General features: G+C 38.1%; 2 protein-coding genes across 3 annotated transcripts in view; one reads left to right on the top strand and one right to left on the bottom strand.

Moving 5' to 3' along the window:
* LOC139315315 (uncharacterized) overlaps window positions 1–27,960 on the bottom strand; it is a 77,969-nt gene that overhangs the window by 22,857 nt on the left and 27,152 nt on the right. The gene's annotated exons all lie outside the window — the stretch shown is intronic.
* Window positions 295–26,818, top strand: BAK1 (BCL2 antagonist/killer 1). 2 transcript variants are annotated; one of them, XM_070941486.1, is made up of 6 exons: window positions 295–362; window positions 11,424–11,537; window positions 21,909–22,044; window positions 22,125–22,268; window positions 24,658–24,838; window positions 26,164–26,818. In XM_070941486.1, exons 2-6 carry the CDS (start codon window positions 11,456–11,458, stop codon window positions 26,266–26,268), a joined length of 648 nt encoding a protein of 215 aa, XP_070797587.1. In that variant the 5' UTR covers window positions 295–362; window positions 11,424–11,455; the 3' UTR covers window positions 26,269–26,818. The 2 variants fall into 2 exon arrangements, with proteins under 2 accessions (XP_070797587.1, XP_070797588.1); XM_070941487.1 differs by lacking the exon at window positions 295–362 and adding an exon at window positions 7,930–8,038.

Raw genomic sequence — 27,960 nt, 5'->3', positions numbered from 1 at the left:
AGGAAGAAATATTGCATTTATTTCTTTGGGGGGGTCGGTCGGTTCTCCTGAGGGTGGGGTCTCTCTCTCCGGGCCTTCGGCTGGATGCGGAGCGGGGGATGCGAGGCTCTGCTGGCGACGCTTGCGCCCTGAAGCGCCGCCTGCTCGGGCTGAGCAAAAGTGCGCCGCAGGCCTAGAGGTGCTTCCGAGGAGCAGGAGAGTCAAAGCAGGGAGGACCCGGGGAAGAAGGACGAGGAGCCTCCAGGCGAGAGATTGCCGAAAAACAGAACGCAATAATAAGCCACCTCTTTCCTCCGAGCTTCCTCCGAGCTTTGCGGTGCATCGCTGGGGAGAAAACCTCGCTCTCGTCGTTTAAAGATATTGTAAGTTGGGAACTACGGGCTGGCAGATATCCAGGATTAATAAGCGTATGACTCGGGGCGTGAAATTTAGAAAGGGGTGTACGTTCATTTTCCCCCCCTCTTAGCGATGGTACTGTTAACCGTGGCAAGTTTTCGAGGTGCGTTATCAATGTTCATTGGTGGTTGTTTTGACTTGGTCCTTTTTTTTTTTTCTTGTGCCTTATAATGTAGGGCTGCACGAAATAATTGGCTGACTTTTCATGGGAGTAACAAAACCCACTTTAAAATTAGCCCCCGGAAAGTGTAAAGCTTGCTCCGATAACGTTGCAAATTTATTTATTTATTTATTTATTTATTTATTTATTTGTTTGTTTGTTCGACTTGTATGCCGCCTTTCTCCGAAGACTCAAGGCGGCTTACAATGCATTTAAAAACCATATATAAAACATTAAAAGTTAAACCATTAAAAACAATCAAAACCCATGGTATCCCTAACTAAAAACTTCCCTTTTAACCGACCACAGCAAGACGGGTTATCACAAGTATTAAGTGTTCTGGTTGCCAGAGTTAACATTTGTTTCACCTGAATTAAAAATAAAATCAGGGTTTGCACAACAGGAAGCATATGAGAGGGGACCTTATTGGGTTGCCAGTTTAGCTTTAACTTAAGATTCATTGTGTTTTGCCAATTCATGCATTTGCATGGAGTTCGTTAGTAGATAGTTTGATTATGCTTTGGCAAAATCTAACTTGTGATATAGCTTTAGAATATTGTTTTCCAACTTTGGCAACTTCCAGAGCTATGCACTTCAATTCTTCAGAATTGTGGGCAGTAGACATACTGGTTGGGGAATTCGGGGAGTTCAAGTTCATGTATCTGGAAGTTGCCAAGGTATTTTACAGCAATATTTGCATTAGTTTAAGAATGGCAGTATAAAGTGGATTTTTTTAGGAATATGGTTTTATAAATTGTTCCTTTAAAGATTAAAGTATTATTAAATCTGACTGTGTTAATACTATAAATATAAGGCACTGATTCAGCTTAGATATCAGAAAATGAGGCTTTTCTGAACCTCCTTTACCTAACGATTAATCATTTTGATTGTTTCTCCTACGCACATATGAATACAATGTTTTATCCAGGACAAAAAAAACATACATAGCATAGGACTGACTTTAGGTGGCTTCTACCCTAATTTGTATAGCCCAGATATATTTGACTTTCACTTTCATAATTATCCAAAAAAGAGTTATCAGTTCAATCTATCAGTCACAACTCTTCATTTTCAATTGCCGATTTAATTTGGGGATAGCTGAGGAACAGGAAGGCAGAATAAAGGAGAAAAAACCCCAAGGAATTACTTTCACAGTTGTTTTCCCTCTAAATAAGCAACAATATACAATATACAAAAGCAACAAAGAGCTGCAAAGAGACAAAAATGAAGTAGTATAAATACTCCATGCATTGCTTTTTTCCCCAGGGGTAGAGTCCAATTGAGATTCATTCTTGGTGCTTTGTTATCAGTGTGGTTTTATTAACAGCAGTAGGGAAGTGGTTTGCCCTTAGTACCTTCTGAGATTTTTTGCAGGGGGCTTCCAAGACCACTTTCGTGCCTTGATATTCCTTGATGGCCTTATATCAAAGTAAGAACCAATCCTAGCCTAGTTTTGCTATTTACTGTGAAAGAGAATAAACAAACAAATAGAATTCCCTCCCCCCCCCAATTTAGATGCCAGTTGAATGAATTAACAAAATGACTTGCCTGTTTAATACACTCTTTAGCTCCTGTATATTTCACGATTTGAGAGAATCTGTTGAGTTCACAAAACACGCTAAGCCAAAATTAAACCACGTGATAAAAATAATGGGATATATAAACTCAGTCAGCTGTTGTTTATTTAATTAGCCATGGTTAAACGAAGGTATTAACTTGTTTAGAAACACATTTCCCAAGCACATGGTGGCATTTGGGCCAGTAACAACTGGAATAATTTGTTTAACAAAACAGCTGTTATGTTTGATACAATCAAGTTCAAATAGGGCTTCTTAAGAATCTGGCTCAGTTTTAAGTCAAGCTTATATTCTGTGTAACCTTGCTACAGGCAAATCAAGGCTAGGATGCGTGGTAAATGATTTACTGTGATAAAAGGTGAGAGGAGTGTTAACACGGAAGACTCTAAATTTTTTTGTGTGGGGCAGGCCCAATGGATTGTTTACTCTAAGAAAGCAAGAGGAGTCTTGTATTATGTGCACTGAGGTTATCACTGCCCGTAACTATTGAGAGCTGTAAAAATAAGCGAAGGTTGGCAACTGCATGTGAGGAACATTTATTGCCTGGAGTTGCCGGTTGGTTGCCTGGAGGAACCACTGAGGTACTTCGGTTATTTTTTATTTTATTTTTTTTGTTATTATATAGGTAGTCCTCGACTTACAACAGTTCATTTAGTGACCGTTCAAAGTCATAATGGCACTGAAAAATGTGCCTTACGACCGTTTTACATAGTTACAACCTTTGCGGCATCCCCATGATCATGTGATCAAAATTTGGATGCTTGGCAACTGGTTCATATTTATGACCTTCGCTGTGTCCCAGGGTCATGTGATCACATTTTGCAACCTTCTGACAAGCAAAGTCAATGGGGAAGCCAGATTCACTGAATATCCAGGTTACTAACTTATCAACTGCAGTGATTCACTTAACAACTGTGGCAAGAAAAGTTGTAAAATGGGACAAAACTCACTTTAACAAATGTCTCACTTAACAACAGAACTTTTGGGTTCCATTGTGGTCGTAAGTCAAGGAACTTCCTGTATTAATTTGCTAATTGTCTTTATAGACTTGGTGATGCATCATTTCTTCTGTGCTTGACAGTTGTGGTTATTGTTGAACCTAGTTCTCTAACAGCAGGACAGATTGCTCTCCTGTCTAAAACTGTACCAGGAAAATTAAAGGGGAAAGGGAAGAAAATGACTGCAAGAGAAACCAGTGAAACAAAAAGAGGTGATTGAAAGCTTGTCTTTTGTTGCATTACAATGGAATATGGGAGCAATACCAGGGAATTGAAGGAAGAAAAGAATAAGGTACCATAGTATGCTTGGGAATTCTTTTTATTGGAAATAGTTCTGAGTATTATAGGTGCTTCATTAAAGCTGACCAACATTTTTCAAGCCTCCACACAATCCTGAAGATGATACTCCTTTCCGAGTTGCTTTTATTTGAATGGGGGGAAACCCTGAAGAAACGTATGCTGGCTTTTGAATAGGAGAGAGGTGTGGTGTTCCCATGATCCCTAAAGCACTTTTCCCAAATCATTTTTGTGGTTCTTAATCCAGCTCTTCCCTTCATTGCCAGAGAAAAGGGATCAGCTTGAAAACACAAAATGATATTAAACTTAGAGCAGCTTTTAGCTAATTTTCCTATTCTAGAGAATAGACAACACTTGGAACCAATGTTACCTTTATGCCATTTTGTTGTCTTCCTCTTGCAAATTATAACTTTAATTAGAAATTGGAGAAGATCTTATTTATCTCTCTAGCAAGGGTAAATTCTATGTCCAAAAATGAGCAACTATAAACTGGGTATGTCTGAGCCTATCTGGCAAGAAAAGTTGGCAAAGAGTCTGGTGGTAACAATAGCCAATTCGGATGGTTTTAAAAGAGGACTGAGCTGTGCAGGTTCATAGAGGATTAGACTATTAGTGGGTAGGAATTTTGATGGCTGTTTATCATTAAATGAAGGAAGAGAGGTGGTCTGAGGGATCACTTCTCTCCCCTCATTTCTGTCTATCTCTCAAAGTATGATAGAGCAGACATATTTCATGTCCCATCCATTAATCAATGTTCTCAGATGAGGTCTTGTAAACAGGGTCTATGACAATTCACTACAGCCAACTCACCATGGTCAACTCGCCATACCAACTTGCTGCGACCAAGTCGCTGCGGAACAAGTGTTATACTAATATCAAAGAAATGGTGGAATAGAATAATTAAATAAAGGATGCAAAAGGAGGGACAAAATGAAATTTGAGTGACAAAAATTAAAATATTTTTTTATTTATTTTAAATAATTAATTTGAATTGTCTAATTGTCCCGCCGTGAATTGTTCTGCAGCAAATTGGCTGTGGTGAGTTGGCTGTGGCAAGTTGTCCCATTCTGATATAAGTATGCCTTCTCTGTTACAGTACCTCGTCTATGGAATAGGTCTTTGATATTCAAAAAAAAACCTGTTGTGGCCCCAGTCATCAGCACCATGCCTTAAATGCTGGGAACCAATAAAGGAAGATACCACACTCTAGACAAGAATTGCAATTTTCCCAATTGGAAACTAATTGGCCACTATGTTAATTAGAATGCTGGACTAGATGGTGTTCTTATGTCATCTGAAGTATTGAAATATTCTTCTGAATAAACACATTAGGGTTATTATATTTATGTATCAAAGCATATACTGATTATATTATTTTTTTCCTTTAAAATCTTAAGATTTTTTTAAAAGCAGCAATAATTTCAAATATAGTGTTCATTTAGTTTGTCATATGGGTGGTAGACTAGGCACAAATTGTATCTTTGATTTGTGCCTCTCCAACATAACTCTATATTCAAGTTCTAGCATTAATTCAGTCTTGGGGGGGAAAACAATAGTGGTTAGGGGGAAAAATAACCAGAGTATGGGAAAAAATCTTTACATAAGACCAAGAGGCTGAACATCAGGGCTTCCATTAACTAGAATTGTTGAATGGGCAAGGAGTGTGACCTAAATAATACATTTTATATTACATTCACTTGCCATTGCCTTCAGTCAACAAGCTATATTATACAGGATTGACAGTTTTTCCCCCAATAGGAACTCTGTGCAAATAAAGAAAACAAGGAACAGCCAAGTGAATTATGTATCTGTAAATGAATTATCAAATAAACAGTCAGTAGAGGAAAAATGGGCATACTCAGCCCTGGCATAATGTGGTAAATCATGCTACACAAATTACCTTCCTAGTGCAACCCAATATTATTTTGAATAAAACCTTTCAGGAAACTTAAAAGATTTAGAATTCTGTGAAATTCCTTGGCAACATTGGTCTCACTGATATAACTTGATGCAGTGGTAATTTATCAGTTGCCATTATTAATGGCTTTAGTTTTTCATTTCAGTGATGTATGGAGGGCTCATTGTAGTCTCCATGGTGATTTTGTACAATTGTATCATTGTAGAAAATTAGTTGCCAACATGCAGTGACATCTTTTCACCAAATAAATAATGAAATAGGAATAACATTTGAAAAAATGTTTTTATACACACACATACATTCAGTGCTAGACATAATCTAAGTGGGCTAATTCTCATGGTGTTTCCTATTCTTTTGTATGTGTGGCAAAGAATTCCTTCATATAAATATAAAATAGGCTCAGCAGATTATTTCATTACTGTCAGTAATTTACTGAGTGCCCTCATAGAAGATGATGTGTCTTTTCCCTTTTATCCATCTGTGAATTATTCTGAAAAAAATATCGATTATTATGATATTTCAAGGACTCAGAAATTCAAGTAAGGGGAAGAAAATGTTCTGTCTTAAGACTAAACCCTTATTTACTTAGAAATTAAGATCCCATGGCAGAGATTAGTTATTTCTTTACACAGAGGTTCTCAAACTGTAGTTGTTGACCAGAGTCCCAAGCAACTTAAAGAAGGGACTGCAATATGCTTCAGGCATGGGATTCAGGCTTGGATCATGAGTGGTACTAAACTTACAAATCAGTTGTCCACCTGCTTACATTTCTTGGTAGAGGTGCAAGGCTTCTGTGTGTCAAGATCCTTAAATTATAGCATGAAAATCTGAAAGGAATATTTGTATACTGTCATGTTTATTTAGTTTAGAAAATGTTTACATTTAGGCATTTATATCTGTTCTGTTAAAAAAAAGTTGGTAAGGTTTTTGTAATTTGATTTTATTGAAAACTAATGCATTTGTGGCTAGAAATGGATTGACCCCATTGAGATGGACCAGTCTCTCATTTCTGCATACTGTAATAATACTTGATATTTGTTGATCATGTAGCAAACTATTGCCACATATTGGCAATCCACCGGATGTCTTAAAACTAAGTACATGGCCCCAGCATCTCTGTGAATGTATTAGTGTTATAATGTATCTGTTGTTTTTGAAATGTCTGCAGAAACAAACTTGTTAGTGAGAGTCAGTGTTTTCCTTTATTTTCCTCTATAAAATTGTACCATTCTATTACTGTTTTTCCTTGAGGAAGAACAAGGAAAGTTTGAAAAAGCACCTTTGGGACAACCATGACCTGGATGACTGAGAATCTCCTTAGAAAACTGTATGTAGTATATTTCTTGCCAAACAGAAGCCCAATGAAATAATGCCTTTTATTTATGGGGAGGGGAGTTCCCATACAACCATATATGATTTATCATGTTAGAGGGTCACATTATCTCAATAATTTGAAGACTACCACCTCCTTTAACAATAAGGCCTATTAGAAGGAAATGAATCATTGCATTTTCCCTACTCCTACAGAAGCATTGATATTTTATCATATTCACATGTCTATGGAGAAGGCAAGGATGGGGAGACTCTCTGGATCTCATCTAAAAGCTAGATCCACCATCCCAACAACCAGATGACATTATAGCAACCACAAGACTATTTAGGTGATTATGCAGCACAAAGCACCTTAATATCACCCTGTCTTTTACTGTAAAGGATCCCTCGGGACTTAACATTGTATTAAGCAATCCACACAGGACATATTAAAATCTTCCATGCCTCCAAGTATCAAATTCTTCCATCAATAAATTGATTGCTAAAATGGTACCTAAAGACCATTAAAATGTATTTAAAGTGTATTGGACTCTCCAAAGAGTATATTTTAAAAGATGGACATCAGATTTTCTATTTTGGAAGTGCAGTATAAAATGTTTGAGGATTCACCAACCCATATGATATAATCATTGGATAAATTGATATCTCTTTGGAATAGTGTGTTAATATGTATAAGCAAATTTATAGGAAACTCTCTAAACGTTAAGGATGTTAATATGAGGTTGAACTATTTACCAAAATGTTGGAATCTGTACATCAGGAATTGTAGGTATATCAAATGGAGGAGCTAGAAGAATCATATTGAGAAATTGGAAAAATGATACTTAAAATGTTAAGCAGTGTTTGTCAAATACATGATCTATCTAGTTTGAAAAAGGCAGTATATTTTACTAATCAGGAGATGTTATTATGATAGATATATTTTGTAATATATAAGATAGCAGTATATTTATTACTAGCTGAATACCCATGGTCCACTACAGCTTGATAAACTGACACTTAGAGTTTGAAAATTAATGAGTATTATTTATTAATGAGGGAGAGGCCTCTCCTCTCCCTTTCTCTCCCTCAGGCTGGCCCCATAGATCCTCTCCTCTCCCCTTCTCTCCATGAGGCTTGCCCCACAGAAGCCTGTCCTATACTATCCCATTCTCTCCAGAGTTATTTTCAAGTGGGGGAGGGGAGTAGAACGTGTAGCTAATTAGCATCAGAGCGTGTTATAATAATATAGGAAATACTAATGCTCTGATGGTCATTTTGAAAAATCCTTTCTCAGTGAGCACCTAGAAGCCAAGAGGAACATACGTGGCAAATTTCAAGTTTGTAGGCTTTACGGTTCTGGAGATTTCATGATTAATGTGTGAGTGGTTTTCGCTTTTATATATATAGATTATTTATAAGGAATGTTTTTATTTTTTCTGTTTCTTAGTTTGTCTGGGGTTGTATTTTTTCTAACTTTCTTTTGGTTCAGTCTCTGTTTAAAATAGAAAAGGGTTTTAAAATATTTTCATCATGCATGTTAGAAATGTAAAATAAACCTATGAATGTACAAGCAAGTTCAGGGCCTCCGTCAACTGATTGATGTATCATCATTTTGAATCCTCGGCACCACATAGATACAGATGTAGATGCTCTCCATGACAATTTATCCCTAACTTGTTCTTTCAAGTCTCCCAAGGATGCATATGTTGCCTTTGTTCATCCACCTTACTCCTCTTCTCTTCTCTTTCCTTCCAACTAGAAAAGAGTTAATTCAGCACAATGCTAGTGGTTTTCTTTTGCAGAAGAAATGAAAGAGGAACCAGAACCAGTCCCAAGTAAATAGATGCATCAGTAAGCAAAGCCAGGAATAAGCAACTGCTTATCAGTTTGTCCAAGTCATACAGGTCCTTAGTGCTAACTATAAAACAGACCTTTGCCTCTTCAGTCTTTCCAACTCCTACAGTAGTTGCACATAAAGAGCAACAACTTCCTTCTTTCGTGAAACCCTTTCTTTATCAAAATTATGACTAAGGTGATTCTTGGAAATCATTGCATATGACAAACAATAGTGAAAACAGAAGTAGACTCAGGAAGATACAGAAGCTGATAAATCTAAACCTCATAATTCCTTACATAAGCAAGAGAAGGGGCACTCCAAAGCAATTAACAACATCTGTATTCAACTGAAAGAGTCAGAAATTGGGCCTTGAGTCTCATTAGATAGTAAAGTGGGTTTTTTTCCAGGGCAGATTTATGGGATTGTGAAGGGGTTTAGAATTGTTGGGCTGCATTAATCAGAAATAAATAAGCAGGGCACCCAGCCAACCATTGCATTGCATACCCACTGAATGGTGAGTTTATCATACTCTTCCAGAATATCATTTTCTTTCCCTCCTCTTTCAATAGTAGCTGTTTACCAGCCTGTCAGCCAGCCCTTCACAGCAACACCAGATTCTCTGCTTAGTCATATCAGCATTTACTTCAGCTGCATATTACTTTGAGTAGATCTACATTGGTTTGGGCACATAAGCAAATCACTCCCAAACTTCTCATAAAAGATCAAAATGGCCATTACTTTTAAAAAGCAGTCTGGAGTTGCTGAAAGAAAGGCTAAAAATGAGTGGCTTCATGCCATTTCAGATATAAACGTCTCTAATTTAAACTGGAGTTGGGAGAAAGCAGGTATCAGAATTGGGACCATGGCTCATCTATTCTTTAGAGGCCAAGAAAGCCAAGAATTGCACTATGTTTAATTTAATAATAAACACTTATAGGAAAAGAAATCTATTGTTTTACACCAAGCATAACTGGAGGCTTCAAAGAGATACATAAAAGACTTCCTAGATATCTGGAATTATTGAGTTTATCAGACCTGAACACCCTAATTTTACAAAAACAACATCCTGCGTGGAATTGCAAAGAAAGTTACACAAATGACTGCCTCTCCAGAAGGACAAAAACCCGTTAGGAGATATGTTGGGAGGTGAGAAAGGAGGGACCCCAATGAATCTACAAAGCAGGCAGACAACTCTGAATATGATTCAGGAGGTACTTCTGAAGACTCAAGAATCGTTTGGAAAGAATCATGAGGAATTGAAAAATGACATGGACGAAGTTAAAGGCGCCATAAGAAAATTAGATGATAGAATAGGAGAAATACAAGAGACAATTGTTAAGAACGATCAAGCAATAAAGGGTTTGAAAGTCAAACAGGAGGAATACAAGGTCCAAGCATTCGCAGATGATCTAGTTTTTATCATGGAAGATCCTTTGGAGACTGGAACCATCTTGATAAATGAAGTTGAAGAATTTGGTAAAGTAGCAGGGCTTAAAATAAATAAGGAAAAAAACAAAATGTTAACGAAGAACTGTACAAAAAGACAACAGGAAGAATTGGAAAGGAAATTGGGGATTCAAATTGCTAAAAAGGTGAAATATTTAGGAATTTGGCTTACGGCAAAATGTTCTACAATAAAAGAAGACAATTATGACAAACTAACACAACAAATACAAAAAGATTTAGATATCTGGGCCAAATTACAGTTATCCTTAATAGGTAGAATAGCCGTAATAAAGATGAATGTATTACATAAATTGCTATATCTGTTTCAATCGATACCAATTAGACTAGGGAAACCGTTTTTTTAACATCTAAATAGAATAATAGGTAAATTTATTTGGCTGGGGGAAAAAGCCCTAATAAAACATAAACTTCTGCAAGACTCCAGAACCAAAGGAGTATTCGGCCTACCCAATTGGGAATTATATTATCAGGCAGTTGCAATAACTTGGTTAAAAGATTGGGTTAAAGTAAGAAACAAGAGAATATTAATATTGGAAGGCCATGACCTCCAATTGGGATGGCATGCGTTCCTTTGGGAAGGGAAAATTAAGACGCATACATACTTCTAGAGACATCTAGTGCGAAATGCTTTGATCAATATTTGGAATATTATAAAGAAAAATCATTATATGAAAGTTCCAGTTTGGATATCAATGATGGAGGCCATAATCTATCCCAATGTATTGGACTTAAATAAAATAGTAAGATATTCGGACCTATTAGATGAACTCAGAAATTTAAAGTCAGAACAGGATCTAATAAAACAAGGAATAAAAACTGACTGGTGGCCATATTTACAGATCAAAGCAAAATATAAAAAAGACAAGGAACAATTTGGCATATACAGAGAACAATTGGAACTTGATAAGATATTATACTTAAGTTTTATTTATAAATATTTCTCATTGCTGTGCAACTTCATCAGATATACACATATTTATTTATGATCTCAATTTGCCAATCTCAGAATTGAAAGTATGGGTATTGCATATATAGGTATATGTTATTTGCCTGTAGACGTCTAATGCTGTCTCAGCAATTATTATTTTATTTTTTTTTCTTTTATATGGTGTTTTTATATCCTTGTAAGCTGCCTTGAATTGCCTGTGTGAGTAGACAGAAATATAAAATTTCTAAATAAATAAATCAATTCAAACCATTGCAAGTTTTTTTAAGCAGCTCTCATTTTCAGTCTGCTTTTCAAGAACTGTTTTGCTGTATATCTATGAGAATAACTGGAATGATAATGTCAAAAATTAAGTTAAGGAAGTTAAGGATCAATGTTTGGAGAGAAGGAATGATGGTGGGGGGTGGGCATTGCTTTTCTAAGAAAGTGAGGCAGACGTTTGAGTGATGAAAGCGAGAGTTGGGCTTGTGATCCTGGAACAGTTATAAGGACTATTTTGTCTGTCTTTTTCAGATTAATTCGGTTCTACCAAAGCACATACCAACATGGCCTCATGGAATGGCAGCAACCCAGCAGACAGGAGAAGAACAGGAGAAAGGCGCAGATCATCTCAGGAAACGACATCAGGTAAACATGGTTGCCTCTGGTGATGAATAACCAGTTGGCAAGCTTCTTACGCTTGACAGTACCAATGGCTTTTGCTAAGAATATAGCTCCACCACATTTTAATGCTTTTTGTAGGAATTTATGTAGCGAGATCAACTCAGATCAGAAGAACAAATGGATCATGGCATAGGGTACATCAAACACGCCTCCCGAGGCCAACTCACAAGCACCAGGATTTAAACAGAAGGTGGATTAACATATAGGAAGGGGAGCAACCCTTCACTTCTTGCAGTAAATTATCTCTGAGTATACTAAGAGTTACAATCCTCACCTCCTGCTTCCCAGTGTGCCCCATCACGAACATAAAACCTAATTAATACCTAATATTGATAATGTCCCTGGATTTGGGTGGTTCTAATTTGGAGCAAGCTTGTTTAGTACTTTTGTATTCAGATTTTGAGCAGGCATGTTAGGACTTTCTGTCTTTCTTTCTTTCTTTGAATTAATAAGTGTGCAGTAACTGCTTTTCCTATTATTTAATCCTCAAATTCAAAAAACCTACATCCAAACCAGGGGTGAAATGCTCCCGGTTCGGACCGGATCGCCTGATCTGGTAGTGATGGCGGTGGGTGGTTTGGAGAAAATCCCTGCACACCCCCCCCCCCATGCCCAGCTGAGCCGCACAATCATCAGAGGCTTTTTTTTTACTTTTAAAAGCATTTTTTCTACAACCTCTTCCGACGAAAAAATGCTTTTAAAAGTAAAAAAACAGCTTCTGATGATCGCGCAGCTCAGCTGGGATCATCAGAGGCTTTTCAAAGCATTTTTTTCTGCAACCTCTTGGCCGAAGAGGTGATAAAACAAATGCTTTGAAAAGTCTCTGGCGATCCCAGCTGAGTTGCCTGATCGGCAGAGGCTTTTCAAAGCATTAGAAAAAATGCTTTGAAAAGTTAAAAAAAAAAAAAGTTAGCCACGCCCACCCAGTCACATTACCTCCCCCCCACCAAGCCACGCCCACAGAACTGGTAGTAACAAATTTTACATTTCACCTCTGATCCAAGCCTTTTGCTTAAGTGGAGAAAACACTTTTCTCTCTCTTTTTGCTTCTTTTTTCCTACTCCGACAAATAAAGTTGCCAGCAACGGACGCCAAGAATTTGTTCCATCTCTGGCTCCTGATAAGTTGGATTGACAGCACATATCAGCATAATTGATATCCCCCCATCCCCCATTATCACTGTTACATGTCTCTTTAAATGCCTTGGTCTCAGAAAAGTCTCATCCATATCTTCTGCCCACCAGGTGACCGATAATAAACATCCCTATTATTTGGAGGGCACCAAAGTATATAATCAAGCCATTGCAAAGTGACTAACCATATATATAATCAGTATTGCTTTTGTATCAAGGAGATAAAGGGGAGTACTATATGAGTAATCATCAGGTTGAAATAATTCTTTGTGTTTTATTGGTGGCTGTCACTTTAGAACAATTTTTGCTGGACATGATAAGCAGCTATAAGGGGGAAAAAAATCCACTGAGGTTTCATTCAGTTACCAGCATTTGATATATGGGAACCATAAAATGACATCTGCATCAGCTCTTGATAATGTGGAGTTGTTGATGTCATGGTAGGCATAATCTATGTGCAGTATTTTATGACTGCGCCCAAGAATTTATTGGCACCTCTTTCTTTCCCAGAAAAAAAAAATCCTTTTTCTGTATTCTGATATGAAGGAGAAATGAATAAGTATCTGGTGTAATTTACTCATTTGACAAGTCTGCTTCCAAGGAGAGGGTTTCAAAATTATTATTGGAGTGTGTGCATTGTGTAGTAGACTGTTGGAAGCTCAGCTACAATTTTGAATAATTCCTTCAGCTTGGCAGTCATATTTCAGCGTCATCCACCCATATGTGCAATAGTCATTAGAAAAAATTGATCAATGTGTAAGCTCCATCTTAAAATATGTCACAGCAGGTAAATTTATTTTCTGAGCATAGGGGACTTTTGGTCTTATTTGTGAATTACCAGGGTATAAAAACTTTTAGATTGGGGCCAGGGATTCTGCTGGGCTAGACTCTGCAGACACCTCAAGTTGTTTCCCAAAATAATTGTCAAATATTTTGCTAGGAGTGTGTTAACATCTCATTAGAGATAAACTTGTTGCAGGTTCTTATTTCCTATCCCAGGGATGGAGTTGCCTAAGACTGTGCAAATATTAAATTTAAGCATAGCTTTGTCACTAACATACAAATAGCACATGGGACAGTATATTGTTTGGAATCAAGTCCAAGATTATAATCTTGGACTATAATTATAATTATAATTTGGATTATAATTTTACAGATTTCTGTTTTAGAAGAAAATTTAGTATGCTGCTATAATATATTCATTAATACACTAAACTACTTAGGACTGGCATTTGCATTCATCTCACCTATAGGCAGCTTCTTCAATTTTGTGACAGTTTATAGGCTATTTGGTTCAACTTTCCCATCCATATATTTCATTTTCATTTTTCATTTTATTTCATTTATATACCGCCCTACTCCCGAAGGACTCAGGGCGGTGAACAGGCACAAGATAAAACACATAGAATACAAAAATTTAAGAGCAGAAGTAAAATCTAATTAAATCAATTTAGCCCAAGACAAATTTAAAACCCCAGGTTAAGAACAAATTAAAATTTACATTAAAAAGAGAATGGGAGAGGTTAGGCCAGACCAGCCTGGTGAAATAAAAAGGTCTTGAGAGTGCGGCGGAAGGTGCATAGATCCGGGATCCTCCGTATCTCCGGGGGAGCTCGTTGCAGATAGTAGGTGCCCCCACAGAGAAGGCTCTCCCCCTGGGGGCCGCCAGCCAACATTGTTTGGCTGACGGCACCCAGAGGAGTCCCTCTCTGTGAGAGCATACCGGCCGGTGGGAGGCTGTTTGCGGCAGCAGGCGGTCCCATAAATAACCAGGCCCTAAGCCATGGAGCGCTCTAAAATGGTAACCAAAACCTTGAAGCGCACCTGGAAGACCACCGGGAGCCAGTGCAGCTCGCGCAGGAGAGGTGTGTGTGTATATCTTGTGCGCAGATTTAACAGGAAAAAATTTGCTATGTTCTCAATGCAAATGTCTTAAAACCCTTGAATTTTTTAAAAACTATAGATAAAGTGCTTAATATTAGCCTCAACCATATGGGGATAATAATCTTAAGTGGATACCTGCTGTATAGATTATCTGAGATAAAATGTTAGTTACTAGGGTACTTGGCTCTTATGCCACTGCATAGTCTTGAGATAAGAGTTCTGCAGTATCATTTTGTATGCATTAATGCATAGAGTATGTTTTCATTGCTACAGCTTCATTTGCATCCTCAGAAATTTTATTTTAGTCATTGACCATTAAAAAATGTTTGGCAAAACAAGCAAACCCCTAACATCAATGACTAGCAACGATTTGTGAGTGAAGTCCCAAAGGTGCTTTTTCAAAAGGCAACTGGACTTTCGTTGTTTTTCCTTACATTTCCATAATTTTGCTCCATTATGTGTAAGCTTCGCTCCCAAATGTCTACGGAGAATGTCAGTCATCCAGGTCATGGTTGTCCCGAAGGTGCTTTTTCAAAAGTTCTTTCAAAAGCAAAATGTCTTCAAGGAAAAATAAAGTCCAGTTGCCTTTTGAAAAAGCATCTTTGAGACAACCATGATCTGGATGACTGAGAATCTCAATAGACATTTGGAAGTGAAGCTTACACATAACGGAGCAAAATTTTACTACTTTAGAGAGATTTATCCTAGATATCCAACAGATATTGCAAATAAAAATGATCAGGGTACCCCTGAAATATAGATGAAAAGGAGGTAATAATCTGGCCACAAATATCCCTGTAGAACTCACTATACAAAAGAACACACCTGCCCAATGTATGATTATGAATAATTCCTAATCTATGAATGATAGTGGTGTTTTCAGTGACTTTGGGATCACATTAGCTTATTTACTGAATTTTTAAAAAGTAAATACACAGAATTAGTGCAAAGTTAAAATCATTGTTGAGATATTGGAGCTTTGAGATCAAAATTAAGAATATGCATATGAATATGCCCTTTTTTATTTTGAAAATTTTGAATATTTAACTGTGTTTCAACAACTTGAATGAATGAATATCTAGCCTATTTAACTTACATAGGCTTGTTCCAAAGCAGACTTAATTATATGATATGGAGCAAAATATACTGCATGACCAGGATTTTTAGCTAATGTTACATAATTTGGTCTACTTCAATTATTATTTTTATCCTTTTTAAGTTTACAGGGGGGAAAAAACAAATGACTAATTATAAAATGTAAATATACAAAAGTTTTGTTAGCAATGTGAGATACTTTACAAAAGTAGAGAATTAATTCTGGGGGTTTTGTACAAATTAGGAATCATTTTATTATATTCCAGCAAGCACATTTTTTTCCCGTTTGTGCTACAATAACCATCTCTTTCCTTAAATCCTGCTGTATGAGCTAACTCATTGACTTCCTGCATGTGAGATACTTATTTATCACTCCACTTATTATTCATTGCTGTTCGCCTATGAGGCAACAATTTATAGTTCAAGGAGATTAATGCAAGAGGATTAGCAAGGAGGAAACAACCAGTTTTATTTGAATTTGTTAGTGAATTACAGTAGAACAATTTTAAATGGCCCTATGAGACAAGAAGAATGGACTCTTAACATCCAAACTTGAAAGCCTATTTAAAAGCATGTTGAAAAAGATCATTATATAATGCCATAAACATAGTGTGGTTCAAAATTGCATGGAGCTGTGGTTTTTTCTTTTTCTGAAAGTTACATCTTTTTCTGTCCTGGAATAGTATCCTTTAAAGATGAGTAAAGAGATGCATAGTTTTTGTGTTTTTTACTTTTGTGTTTTTTACGGCTGCTGGTGACATGATGCTGGTAGAATGATGTCACCAAAGGAGGATGAGGAGGATGAACTGTTTAGCTTTTCAGGCAGATTAAGTAACAAAATCTACGCTGTCAGGTTTCTCTTTGGGTTGGGGGTGAAGGGTCTTAAGGCAACGGAAAATAGTGTGGACAATAATAGGCTGCCTGATTTTTTGGTAACAGAAGTTATGTTAACATGTCTAATAATACCTGACCCAAATGCAATTTTATAGCTGTTTTTTTAGAGACAGTTCACTTTACATTTTAAATGTCCTGAAAGTTTTCTTTTAAGCAGACTAAAAAAGGAATAATTTTCAAAAAATGCTCTTTTGCTTATTTTCCTATCCTTTTCAGGATTCATTTACAGTACTTTGCTAAGAAATGGTAGAAATAGAAACTTAGTTAGCTAGGTTGCAGAGGGAAAAGATTTCTTTTAATTGTTTGCTTGTAACTTGTGGGTGATTTTGCAATGCTTCAATGAAAATATGAGTCAATTACTTACTTTTTCTTTGTGCGGCTGTTCTCCTTTCCCATTTTATGCTGATCTGGTGCAAGGCACTGATTTCTTCTGATTTTTCAGCCATATCAGGACCCTCCATTGTACCTCACCTTAATTAGCCTTCCAATGAAAGTTCAGCTCTTGAAAATAATTTAAGTGGCTTCTTTAAGTGAAAGATGAAAGACTTTCCCATATACTTCCAATCTTCATGCTATAATATAGATACTGTATAAATATGCAATTAGTTGGAGGAGGGCTGCAAATAGCTTGGAAAGGTCAATAGCTTGGAAAGCCAGCAAGAGGTTCACTGACATAGTACAAAAAATATTAACTACATTACAGCTTTCATGGGTATAATTTCTTATTGACGATACTAGTTTTATTTTGCCTTTCATAATACAAATCCTACTAAGGAGATTTATTTAAAAAATATCAAAAATCTTAGCAAAAGGAAATAACGTTTTTGTAAAGAGCATTGGTGATTTTTTTTTCCTAATGGCTGTTGGTAATAGTGCAGTCTTATTGGAGGGGAAAGGAGAGAAGAAGGTTTGGTGAGAGGGCACGGAATATTTCATAAGATTGCAGATTGGTTGGTTTAAAAAAAACTCATGCCTAACCGGAAACTAAAGAACACAGCACTGCACTAACCACAAAACCTCATTTAAGGTTGTAGGTTATAGCTATCGTCCTTTGCAGTCCTCTGAAAATTAATGTTTTATTTTAACCTGCAGTGTCCATACATGACATAAACATTTGACGAGAGGTCTTAATTGCATTTAGTATAAAGATATTAATGCTAAACCCATCTAGAAGCTGAATGTCAAATGTGCAGCCCAAACATTGTAGATGATAATCCACCCTGGCCACATTCAGCAGTACTAGTGGCACATACAATGTGTACAGAATTATGGCATCAACTTGTTTCTGACCTTAAATGATTTTGGAATGACAGTAAGTACATGGTGAAGTATATAGCAAGTGGCAGGAGCACACAGGACCTACATGAAACTTTGGTGATTTTAAATTTTGTTAGATATAAAACATAAATGATAAATATAACATAATCCATATAAAAGTACATGGCATCTCATAATGATTCGTAATGCCCTGTAGAAGAGGGCATTTTCAAGATCATTCTAAACACTCCAATCTCTTTGCCACAAGACTTTGTGACCTTGTGTGGGCTCGAGGAATAAGCAGAGTCAGGTTTACTTAGCTCTTGGATGGAGGATCACAAGGAAATCCCAGACAGGAGGACAGATCACAAAAGACACTGCAATTGTGATACAAGATTCATCCCTTATTCATTGTAATATTGTACATGCAAGAAGCAACTTTTATGTGATACCATCACCACATTTGTTTTGTCGTTTTGACAAATTCTGCAGATGCTTCCGTCCCAAGGCTGTACTTTAAATTGGGAAATTGGCGGGGAGCGGGGGGAAATCACAGAAGAAGGCAATAGCTCTTACTGTGATTAAGAAAAATAGTATGGACATGTTTAGTTTAGTTTAGTTTAGTTTAGTTTAGTTTAGTTTAGTTTAGTTTAGTTTAGTTTAGTTTAGTTTAGTTTAGTTTAGTTTAGTTTAATGCGATTTATATGCCGTCCTATCTCCAATGGACTCAGGGCGGCTCACAACAGTAAAACACACATGTATCTAAAGTCACAAGGAATTGAACTTGACTGAAGCTTACTCCAAGGAAGTGTGCATATATATATGATAAGCATTAGTGTCAATATGTTTGCATTACTGCATTCTGATTTTGTGCTGTCTGGCCTCAGAATTTTCAGGACACATAGCCATTCCCCAATACCTTCATAATAATCCTGGAAGATAGTTTAGGCTGAATTGTCCTAAAATCATCAGTGAGCTTTAGGGCTAGATTTAGTTTTACCTTGAATTTCCACAATCCAGCATTTTACTAGCATTGTGCTGGCCTATGATAATGATCCTGCAGCTAGAAAGAATCTTTATTGCTTTGGATATTACCTTACAATAGTTTAGTGCAATAGAAAATGTCCTGCTTTTTTGTTGGGAAATGAGAGGAACAAATGTTTGCATTTCTTGGCTTTACTTGCTAGCTGAAAAGAAAGATAATGGAGCAAAATATCTAAAATAATATCCATTAAGCACACATAATCATATTCTCAGTTGAAATATAGGGGAACAGAGGGTAAAGTACATGCAGTCCTCTCTACTGTGGCTTTGTCTTTTGCACTTCAGGAGTAGAGAGGCCACACACTGGCAATAGGCCTAGGTCTTTTATCAAAACAGCTAAAAATAGCGCGGGGGGGGGCACGGTTTAGAAGAAGTAACCAATGATGAAGGGTTAATCTCTTTCTCTGTTTCCTTCTCTTCTGCATTTCTTCTCATCCAGCATATGGAATATTAAAATCGGTCAGCCCTCCAGGGTAAATCAGATCAAGAAATAGGCACCACAGGGATTTATTATTGCAGAGTATATTAACAGAATATGTATTATCCTCTTTTTTAAGAACAACACAGCCAAGACGGAGCTATCCTGATTCTCTTTCTTACGTGTTCTCATACAGTTTGTCAGGGCTGAGTCATTTCACTTCTCCCACCTCCTTTCTCAAGGCCAGAGTAAAATTTCTCAGCAAAATCTTTTTGGGTGTTTTAATGGGTAAAAAAAAAGAGTTATGGGAGAGAGAAGTGTAGAGGGAAAAGCAAATTGGGGGGGGGGGGATAATCCTATTACCAGCTGTTTTTCTGCAGATTGCATTGTCTTCTTTCGTGTTGCTGCTCTGTTTAGTGAGTTCTTAGTTGTGCACAGTTATAGTCCAGCCTGCATGGACTATGACAATGTGTGATGAGTATTATTATCGGCCTTGGCAACTTTAAGACTTGTGGACTTCAACTCCCATAATTCAAAATTCAGCAAATTCATAAGCAAAGCTGGCTGAGGAATTCTGGGAGTTGAAGTCCACAAGTCTTATAGTTGCCAAGGTTGGAGACCCCTGTTATAGACTACTGACATCTGTACCTCACCTGTGTATAGAACGTAGCCCATAAGTGTAGACTGATGGAGAATAAGGGGGGTTGAAAATTTGAGCCCAATTTCTACTTCCAGCTCCTTCAAGGCTGCCTTCCTTAAGTGAAATTTGACCATCTGATGAACTAAAAAAAAGAAGGCTTGCTGCAGAATTGAGACTTTGGGCATTTCATCATCATGGGCTCTTAGGTGAGAGTTCTCTGCAGTTCTTCCCCTTTCTTTGGAAAAAAAGGTGCTCCCAGAGATGAGAATAGCCATATTCCTACTACTGTTTCATTCAGGAAAGCTATGAAGACCTGGCTTTTTAGAGGGTCTTTGGGATGATGTGGTGAAGTGGCCCATAGTATATTGTAGAAGTTTAAGATACTATCATGCTTAATATGATTTGGAGGATTTTTTTCTGTTATTTAATATATCAGTGACCAAATTACCATGAGGAAGATTGTAAGCCATTCAGTTTTTACTGCTTCACCATTGCTCTTTCCTGCTGTTCCTAGGTGTCAGATATTAAGTTCTGTAAATTCATAAGTCACAGTTCTTTTTAAGAAGTTTCTTTGCTTTTTATATTGCAGAAGGCAAATATAGTTATTTTGCTGTTTAGTAACAGTAATTCTTCCTTTGTATGTAAAGGCAGCAGTTCAGAATGCCATGTTGTATGTATTTGCTGAGATTAAAAAACAAAACTGGATAAGAAAGGCAATGGAAAAGCTCTCCCCCACCCCTCCCCCATTGAGTTAGACTCCCTTTTGGGGGATTAGCAACATAAAGAAACAAGTATATGGAGATTTTCAATCATTCAGATCATGGTTGTCCCAAAGATGCTTTTCAAAAAGCAGCTGGACTCACTTGAACTGAAGAAGCTTCTTGGATGAGAAGTGAAATGTTTTCAAGCAAAAGAGACCAAGAAAATTCAGTTGCCGTTTGAAAAGTACCTTTGGGATAAAGAAACAAGCTGCAGATTAGCTAAGACCTAGAATTTTAATTTCTTAAAAGATGAATTGTGAGTCAAACTCTGTCAATATCCTTAAGCAGAAGCTGCCTTTTTCCATCAGCATCTGCGGTATAATAGACAATGTTGCTGAACATATTTGGAGAGAATTAATTGGAAAATACTTGAACCAGGAAAACAAGATTCAAGTTCTGACTTGACTATCAAGGTCAGTGATGATCTTGGCACATTACTATTAGGTGATGTTCTGTCCATAAGCAGCTTTGAGCAACTTTTAACTGGGAAAACATATTATTAAATCCAATGAGGAAAGTTTTCTGGATTTATAAGCAGAAAAAATTGTCTATCCTGCTTTACAGGGTTTTGTTATAATAATATAAGCAAGTAAAGAAGGGAAAACCATATCTCTGTGGCCTGGACTCCTTGGGAAAAAGTGGATGTGGAGAGGTTGGAAAAAAATAGATGTGTTAATTCCTTTAAAGCAGGGGTGTCAAACTCAAGGCCGGCGGGTTGAATCCAGCCCACAGATCCAGCTTGAATCCAGCTTAGATCTGGTCCGTGGGCCCACCCTGGAAACAGCAAAGGACTGGCCCATGGTACTTCTGCCAGCAAAAATGGACCTTCGGAGGGCCACACATAGGACTTCTGGGCTCTGTTTCCTGCCACAATGGGCTCCTGCAGCCCTCTGCCAGTGAAAACAGAGCTCGGGAGGGCTGCATGTCGAGCTGACCATGCCCCCCTGACACCCCTCCCCAAAGTCAAACACAATCCTGATGCGGCCCTCAATGAAAGTAAGTTTGACACCCCTGCTTTAAAGGCTTAAGAGACATTCTCAGTGTTTTAGGAAGGGGGCAAAACATGTCCTGCTGAACGTTGGTGTTTTTGCTCATGACATTCAGTGGCCTGATCTGAGAGGAGAGGGCCTTGGGCTTCAATGATTGTGACTTACCTCTGCTCAAAATGAAGCTGCTGATCGCTGAAGGATCCTGTTATCTCTTCTGCAGAGGACTTGGTAGCTCAACAGACTGAGGAGGTGTTCCAGAGCTATGCTTTCCATCGATACCAGCAGGAGCAGGAGCAAACTGAGGGGGATGTGCCAGTTGATCCAGAAATTGCCGCAATTCAGCAGGAGCCAAATAGGTAAGTACCACAGGCTCTTAAATGTTTACTTAGTCTGCCTCCATGTTCCAATTTAACCGGTTCATTTGTTCATTGTGCAGCATCAACAGTCAGGTGGGTCGACGCTTAGCTATCATTGCTGATGACATCAATGCACGGTATGACAAGGAGTTCTCTGAGATGCTGAAGTCCTTGCAGCCTTCCCAGGATAATGCATATGAGTACTTCACCAGAATAGCCTCCAGGTAAGTGAGACCATGGCCATCTACCAGAGTTTGATGCTTATGTTTTTTTAAGGTTGTGGTTGATGTTAACATCTATACTGCTTGTACATGACAAGGATCCCTGGTGGATACAAACCAAACAAATAACAAGAATGGAGCAGACTAAAATCACAAATCTAAACTCTGATCTTTTGGGTGGGGGGGAGGGGGGGTTTCCATCTAGCTTAAGCTGTTCTCATAATCAGATATATCAAACATTTTTTTTTTAAAAATATGCTAATTATTACCTTGGTTCCAAAATCCAGCTCCTAATTTAATCATATGTTGCTGTCGCTTTGGGTAACACATGTTCTGTGTAAATGGTTTTTAAGCCTTCAGGAGAATTGGAGGATCTTCTCTATTACATAAAGCACCTCTTGATAGCAGAGTCTTGGATTTACTACTGTGTAGGGGGAAAGGCAATTGGTTCTTCAGTTAAAATATATATTTTTTTTAATCTTCTGAATGTAAGGCCAACCTTGTGGCATCTTATAAAACCTTACATATTTGCATTCCTGTTTACTGTATTAATTACAAGGAATCTGCAATTCTGTGGCCTCTGGAAAAGGTTCCCACAGAGCAAAGGGTATGTCAGATCTTCCCCTGTGAAGGTGGAAAGAAAGGATCAACTTTGGACAAGGTGCTCTGACTTCAGAAGCTGCCTCGCAGCCTCACTGAAGCTACATGAAACCAAATCAGACCCAGGATATATCTCTCATCTGGAGCTCCATGCAGGATGGGGTCCAAGCCAGATTGGAAAAAGAGGGTGGGGTCTTCAATCAATCACATACAGCAGTGGCTACCATTCAGGGCTGGTTGATGGGGTACAGCAGCAAGAGTAGTCTACTGACCTTGCCAGATGTGTTACCTTAGCATGGGAAAGAGGATGCTGGACTAAAAAAATGGCCTTTGATCTGATTCAGAAGAATTCCTCTTCAGGTTCTTAGGCCATCAGAAGTATCATGAAGGCAATGAAAACTGTTATGAACCTGGAGATTATAATGATAGTGATACCCAGACAAGAGGCTGTATGCAACTCCAAAAGTGGTTTAGGGTGTTCCACTTAGGAAAAGATTTAGCCACAGTTTTCCCTTCTGTTTCTTTCTTTCCTTTCCCTTTGATTTTTATTAAAGAAAAGAAACCACAAAGCGTAAAAATCACCAACAGAGAGAAAACAGTGACAATATGTATACATGCATCTTTACATTCACAAACAATGTTTTCCTGTTCCATCTAAAGTTTATTTAATTCTCTTTCCTGTCCTCTTTTCTTGCTGTCCCCTCCTTGGGAAGCCAAGTTTCACCATTTTGCTGCCTTGAGGTAAAACAGCACCTACTGTGCTTTCTCTTTCCTCTTTCTCAGTTGCTATGTACGGGAACACACTCCATGCTATGCCTGCTATGTTTTCAGCCGCATTGAAATTCTAATGTAATACAGTTGATTTTTAAAATTGGATATCAGACTCACCCTATCAGATAGCTAAAGATTATTTCTAAGCAACCATATACCAAGTTAAAAATGAAACATCTATAGCTACACGCAAGCACAGATTTTTAAAAAAGGATGCTGCCCAACATCATGGTGGCAGAATAAGCCTTTATGGACATTGTAGCGGAAAGACAGGCCAGCTTCTTTCCCTCCAGAGTGGGATAGCCAGGTTAGAGCTGATCCTGCAGATTTAAATATTTATGGAGATTCTCAGTCATCCAGATCATGGTTGTCCCAAAGGTACTTTTTCAAGAGGCAACTGGACTTAGTTTTTTTCCTGCGGACAGGCAAAACATCAAAGGGGGGGTGGGGAGCTGCATTTTGCTATTATTTTCAGCAGCCAGTGACCAGAAAGGCAAAGCATTGTACAGGCAAAGAGATGTACAGCTGGGTGTCATCAGCGTACTGGTGGTATCTCACCCCAAAGCCACGGATGATCTCGCCCAGCGGCTTCACATAAATGTTAAACAGAATATATAAAAAAGCTGGAATCAAAACCTAATCATCATGATAATGATTATTATTGGTCTGGGAAGCCAATCAGATTCAGAGGAAGAAAGCTACTTTACACAGTGTTTCTCAACTTTACGGTGAGGAGTTGGCTGACTGGGGATTTCTGGGAGTTGAAGTCCACTCATCATAAAGTTGCTACGGTTAAGAAACACAGCTTTAGAAAGTGCACAAGTACACATATAACACCTGTCAGCAGTTTCTTAAACTGCAGAAGTGTTTTCCCAGGATCAAGCTGCAGTTCTTCTTCCCTTTAGAACCATTAGTATGAACGAGATATTAGTTGCTGTGATCGTGGCATCAGTGTAATGCTGTTCCTAAAGCAGAAAAGAACCGAAAATCTCTAATTGCAGCTGACCATTCTCTTCCCCAGTTTGTTTGAAAGTGGCATCAATTGGGGGCGTGTGATAGCCTTGCTGGGCTTCGGCTACAGGATGGCAATCCATGTGTACCAGCATGGCATAACTGGCTTCCTGAGAAGAATTGCACATTACATGGCTGAATTTGTGCTACACAATCGCATTGCACGATGGATTGCTCAGCAAGGAGGATGGGTAAGTGAACCAAAGAAGCATGAGTATTCTTTAGTTTGTATCAAGTCGTCTTCTCCATTTAGGCAACTAGAATCTATTCTGATAGGCAAGAACTGCAGGTTCGAATCTCGCCAGGCTCAAGGTTGACTCAGCCTTCCATCCTTTCTAAGGTAGATAAATTGAGAACCCAGTTGTAGGGGCAATAAGCTGACTTTGTATAAATATACAAAAAGGATGAAGGCTATTGCTTAGCGCATTGTAAGCCGCCCTGAGTCTCCGGAGAAGGGCGGCATATAAATCAAATTAAAAAAAAAAAAAACCTACCTAGGGCCGTGATGGCGAACCTGTGGCACGCAGAGCCATTGCCCATTGCTCTTCTGGGTTCTGCCACGCACATGCGCTGGCCAGCTGGTCTTCATGTGTGCATGCGCGCTAGAAACTGGAAGACCAGGTGACCGGCGTGCATGCGCATGCCGGAAACTAGAAGCTCAGTTTCCTGGTGCGCACATGCACACCAGGGAACCGCTCTTCTGGTTTCTGGTGCTCCCGCGTCTGCACACCGGGGAGCTGCTCTTCCAGTTTCCGGCATTCCCCCACGCACATGTGTTCCCGTTTCAGCACTCAGTGCTGGAAAGGTTCGCCAACACTGGTCTAGGGCTTCTAGATGTAATGTGGAAGCCTAACATGCTATTTGGTTCCTTCAACTGAAGAGGCCAAAGAAAATGCATAGCTGCTCTTGACAGGAATTTGAGCCGGAGACCTTTGGAACCTATGAAGCTGTCTTTTCAACTGGGTCAAATAATTGGCCTTTCTAGCTTTGCCTTGTTTGATGGAGGCTGTCCAAGATTGATTGATTGGCAGATGGGTTGATTGCTTTGCTATAATTTATATGCCACAGTTAAAAATTGATCCAAATGGTTTCCAGGAAGGGCATTCGTAAATCTATCTGGGGATACTGAGGCTAATATTTTCTGTTTCTAAAGCATGCATACTGCCTCTGGACCATGATGCAAAACAGCTAAACAAACAGTAAAATAACACATGGACCTTGATGAATAATTGTGAAGAAAGGCACAGTAGAGAGTTGTCTTCCTTCTAAAAACCAAGTGTATACTTTTTAGTTCTTCAGATACTAGTGTCCCTTTCTGGAATTACTCGGGAATATGCTGAGAGAAGATCTTAAAACAACCTGCCCCAACTTAATGCTTCCTCTTTTGGGGGCTGTAATTCCCAGTGAGCAGGCTGATGGCAATGCAGGAAGTTTAAGACCAACACTTCTAGATAGCACCAGGTTTGGAGAAGGCTGATACAGAATTGGATCTATAACGGTACTGTTCTCTCTCTAGGTGGCAGCACTGGACTTGAGCAATGTTTATTGGAAATACATGTTGATGGTAGCAGCCGTGATTTTGCTGGGCCAATTTGTTCTACGGCGTTTCTTCAGTGAATGACAGGAAAGGAAAATGCTGCTGGTTTTTTGCATAAGAAAGAAAGATCCAAGAAACAACAAAAGGGGAAATTATGCATGTTACCAGCTTCTATTCCACCAGGACATCTATTTATTTATCCTCTGCGTGGTGATTCCAAAGCTGAAGAGCCTGTAGTTTAGTTAAAAGAAGAGTGGAACCAAGCCTGAGGCAGAATTTATTCCATCAAGCAGCCATTGACCAGCAGTTCTTCCATGGGAAACTCCATGGTATTGCAGATGAGAAAATTAGATGCACTTTCCTCTGCAAGGTCTTTTTAAGAAGAACACCACCTCTTTGAGATCATTCTCAGGACTAATTGAATTCTCAATCAGCTGAACCTCATCACCATAGAAAGAGTAAAACCACAAGGGGAATGTTCCTTGATCTGGTGCAAACCAATTTTGAGCAGTTCTGCTCCTACGAGCTGGACAAGGGCTGAAATAATTGAGTAATTGTAGAGCTCTCAGGATTTATCTGAGAATCACACACAAGATTACATATGCTAGATATGAATATATATCTAGATATTCCAGAGGAGATGAGAAAAAAGTGATAGTAGCTACACTATTTTATAGGCACTTTTTCTTGCACTTGATAATTGCTGTCCTAAGTTGGTTATAACATGGGCAGAGTAGCTCCTCTTGCTTTGAAAAAATATTGTAATGACTCTTCTGAGGTGAAGAGAGTCAGCTGCTTGTAAAGATTAAGAAATGAGGCTTGCTTCTTTTCAAAGGATGGTGCTCTATTTCCTTTTGATTAGGTGTGATTGTGGTTCACCTCAAAGGTGGATGTGTGTTTGGGATTGGGTGGAAAAGAAATGAGAACATTTCTTCAGGTTCCATTGTACTTGTTTATTATTATTTTTTTGACAATCGTTAAATCTGTCTTACCCAAAGGATGGACAAAATGTGATTTCCTGCTGTCACAGGAGTTGGAATCTGCTTTCCCTAATGAAAAATTGGCAAAATTCAGCCAAGTTGAGCAAATTTTAAGGCCATTTCCTATTAAATTAGTGAGGCTCGCTTCTAAGTAAATATGCATATAATCAGGCTGCAATCTTGTATTGATTTCAGTGGGAAGTTGAATATGTGTTTAATCTTCCATCTGAAATTGGTGGAATATACAAGTGTTTAACATTATTTGGATCATGCTTAACTAAATTCCTCGTTGCCTGTTTCATGAAACATCTCAATGGGGACCCAGAATTCTTTGTAACAAAAGCAGGCAAATATGCAAAGCTGAAATTTTCTGTTCAAAATAATTGTTTTTTAATCTTGGGGTTTTTTTATTTTGGTTTTTTTTAAAAAAAATCCAAAGTCAATTCTGAGTTTTTTTCCCAATACTCTTCTAAATGTTTACTTTGTATAGCTTTTTTCTAATGCTGAGTCTCATTTTGACATCTGAGATAAAACTACTACTATGTCAGGAAAAACTGACATTTTGGATACAACTCTGTTCTCTTTGCACATTTCATAAAGCCATAACTCAATAGTGAAATCTGAGTAGTTTTTCCTGCCATACAGTTACCAAAAATTCTTAAGCAGATGACTTGAATATAGTATGAATAGTTTTTATATTTCTGAATTTTTTTTAAAAAAAGATACTCCTGAGATTTCCTGAATGTATATGTCAATTTATTTTTAATACTGAAAAATATTAGCAGTTTTCAGTTTA

This window comes from Pituophis catenifer, unplaced genomic scaffold (assembly GCF_029215685.1).
Source record: "Pituophis catenifer annectens isolate HBS135680 unplaced genomic scaffold, rPitCat1.0.hap2 SCAF_3, whole genome shotgun sequence".
Classification (NCBI taxonomy): domain Eukaryota; kingdom Metazoa; phylum Chordata; class Lepidosauria; order Squamata; family Colubridae; genus Pituophis; species Pituophis catenifer.
The sequence above is the reverse complement of the archived record's forward strand: the minus strand, read 5'-3'. Positions and strand labels throughout refer to the sequence as shown.

Bases quoted from the DNA above. Each gene is read 5' to 3' on its own strand.
- BAK1 (XM_070941486.1), top strand. From the start codon at position 11,456: ATGGCCTCATGGAATGGCAGCAACCCAGCAGACAGGAGAAGAACAGGA. The intron at 11,538-21,908 runs GTAAACATGGTT...TCTCTTCTGCAG, and splicing joins ATCTCAGGAAACGACATCAG to AGGACTTGGTAGCTCAACAG. The intron at 22,269-24,657 runs GTAAGTGAGACC...TCTCTTCCCCAG, and splicing joins TTCACCAGAATAGCCTCCAG to TTTGTTTGAAAGTGGCATCA.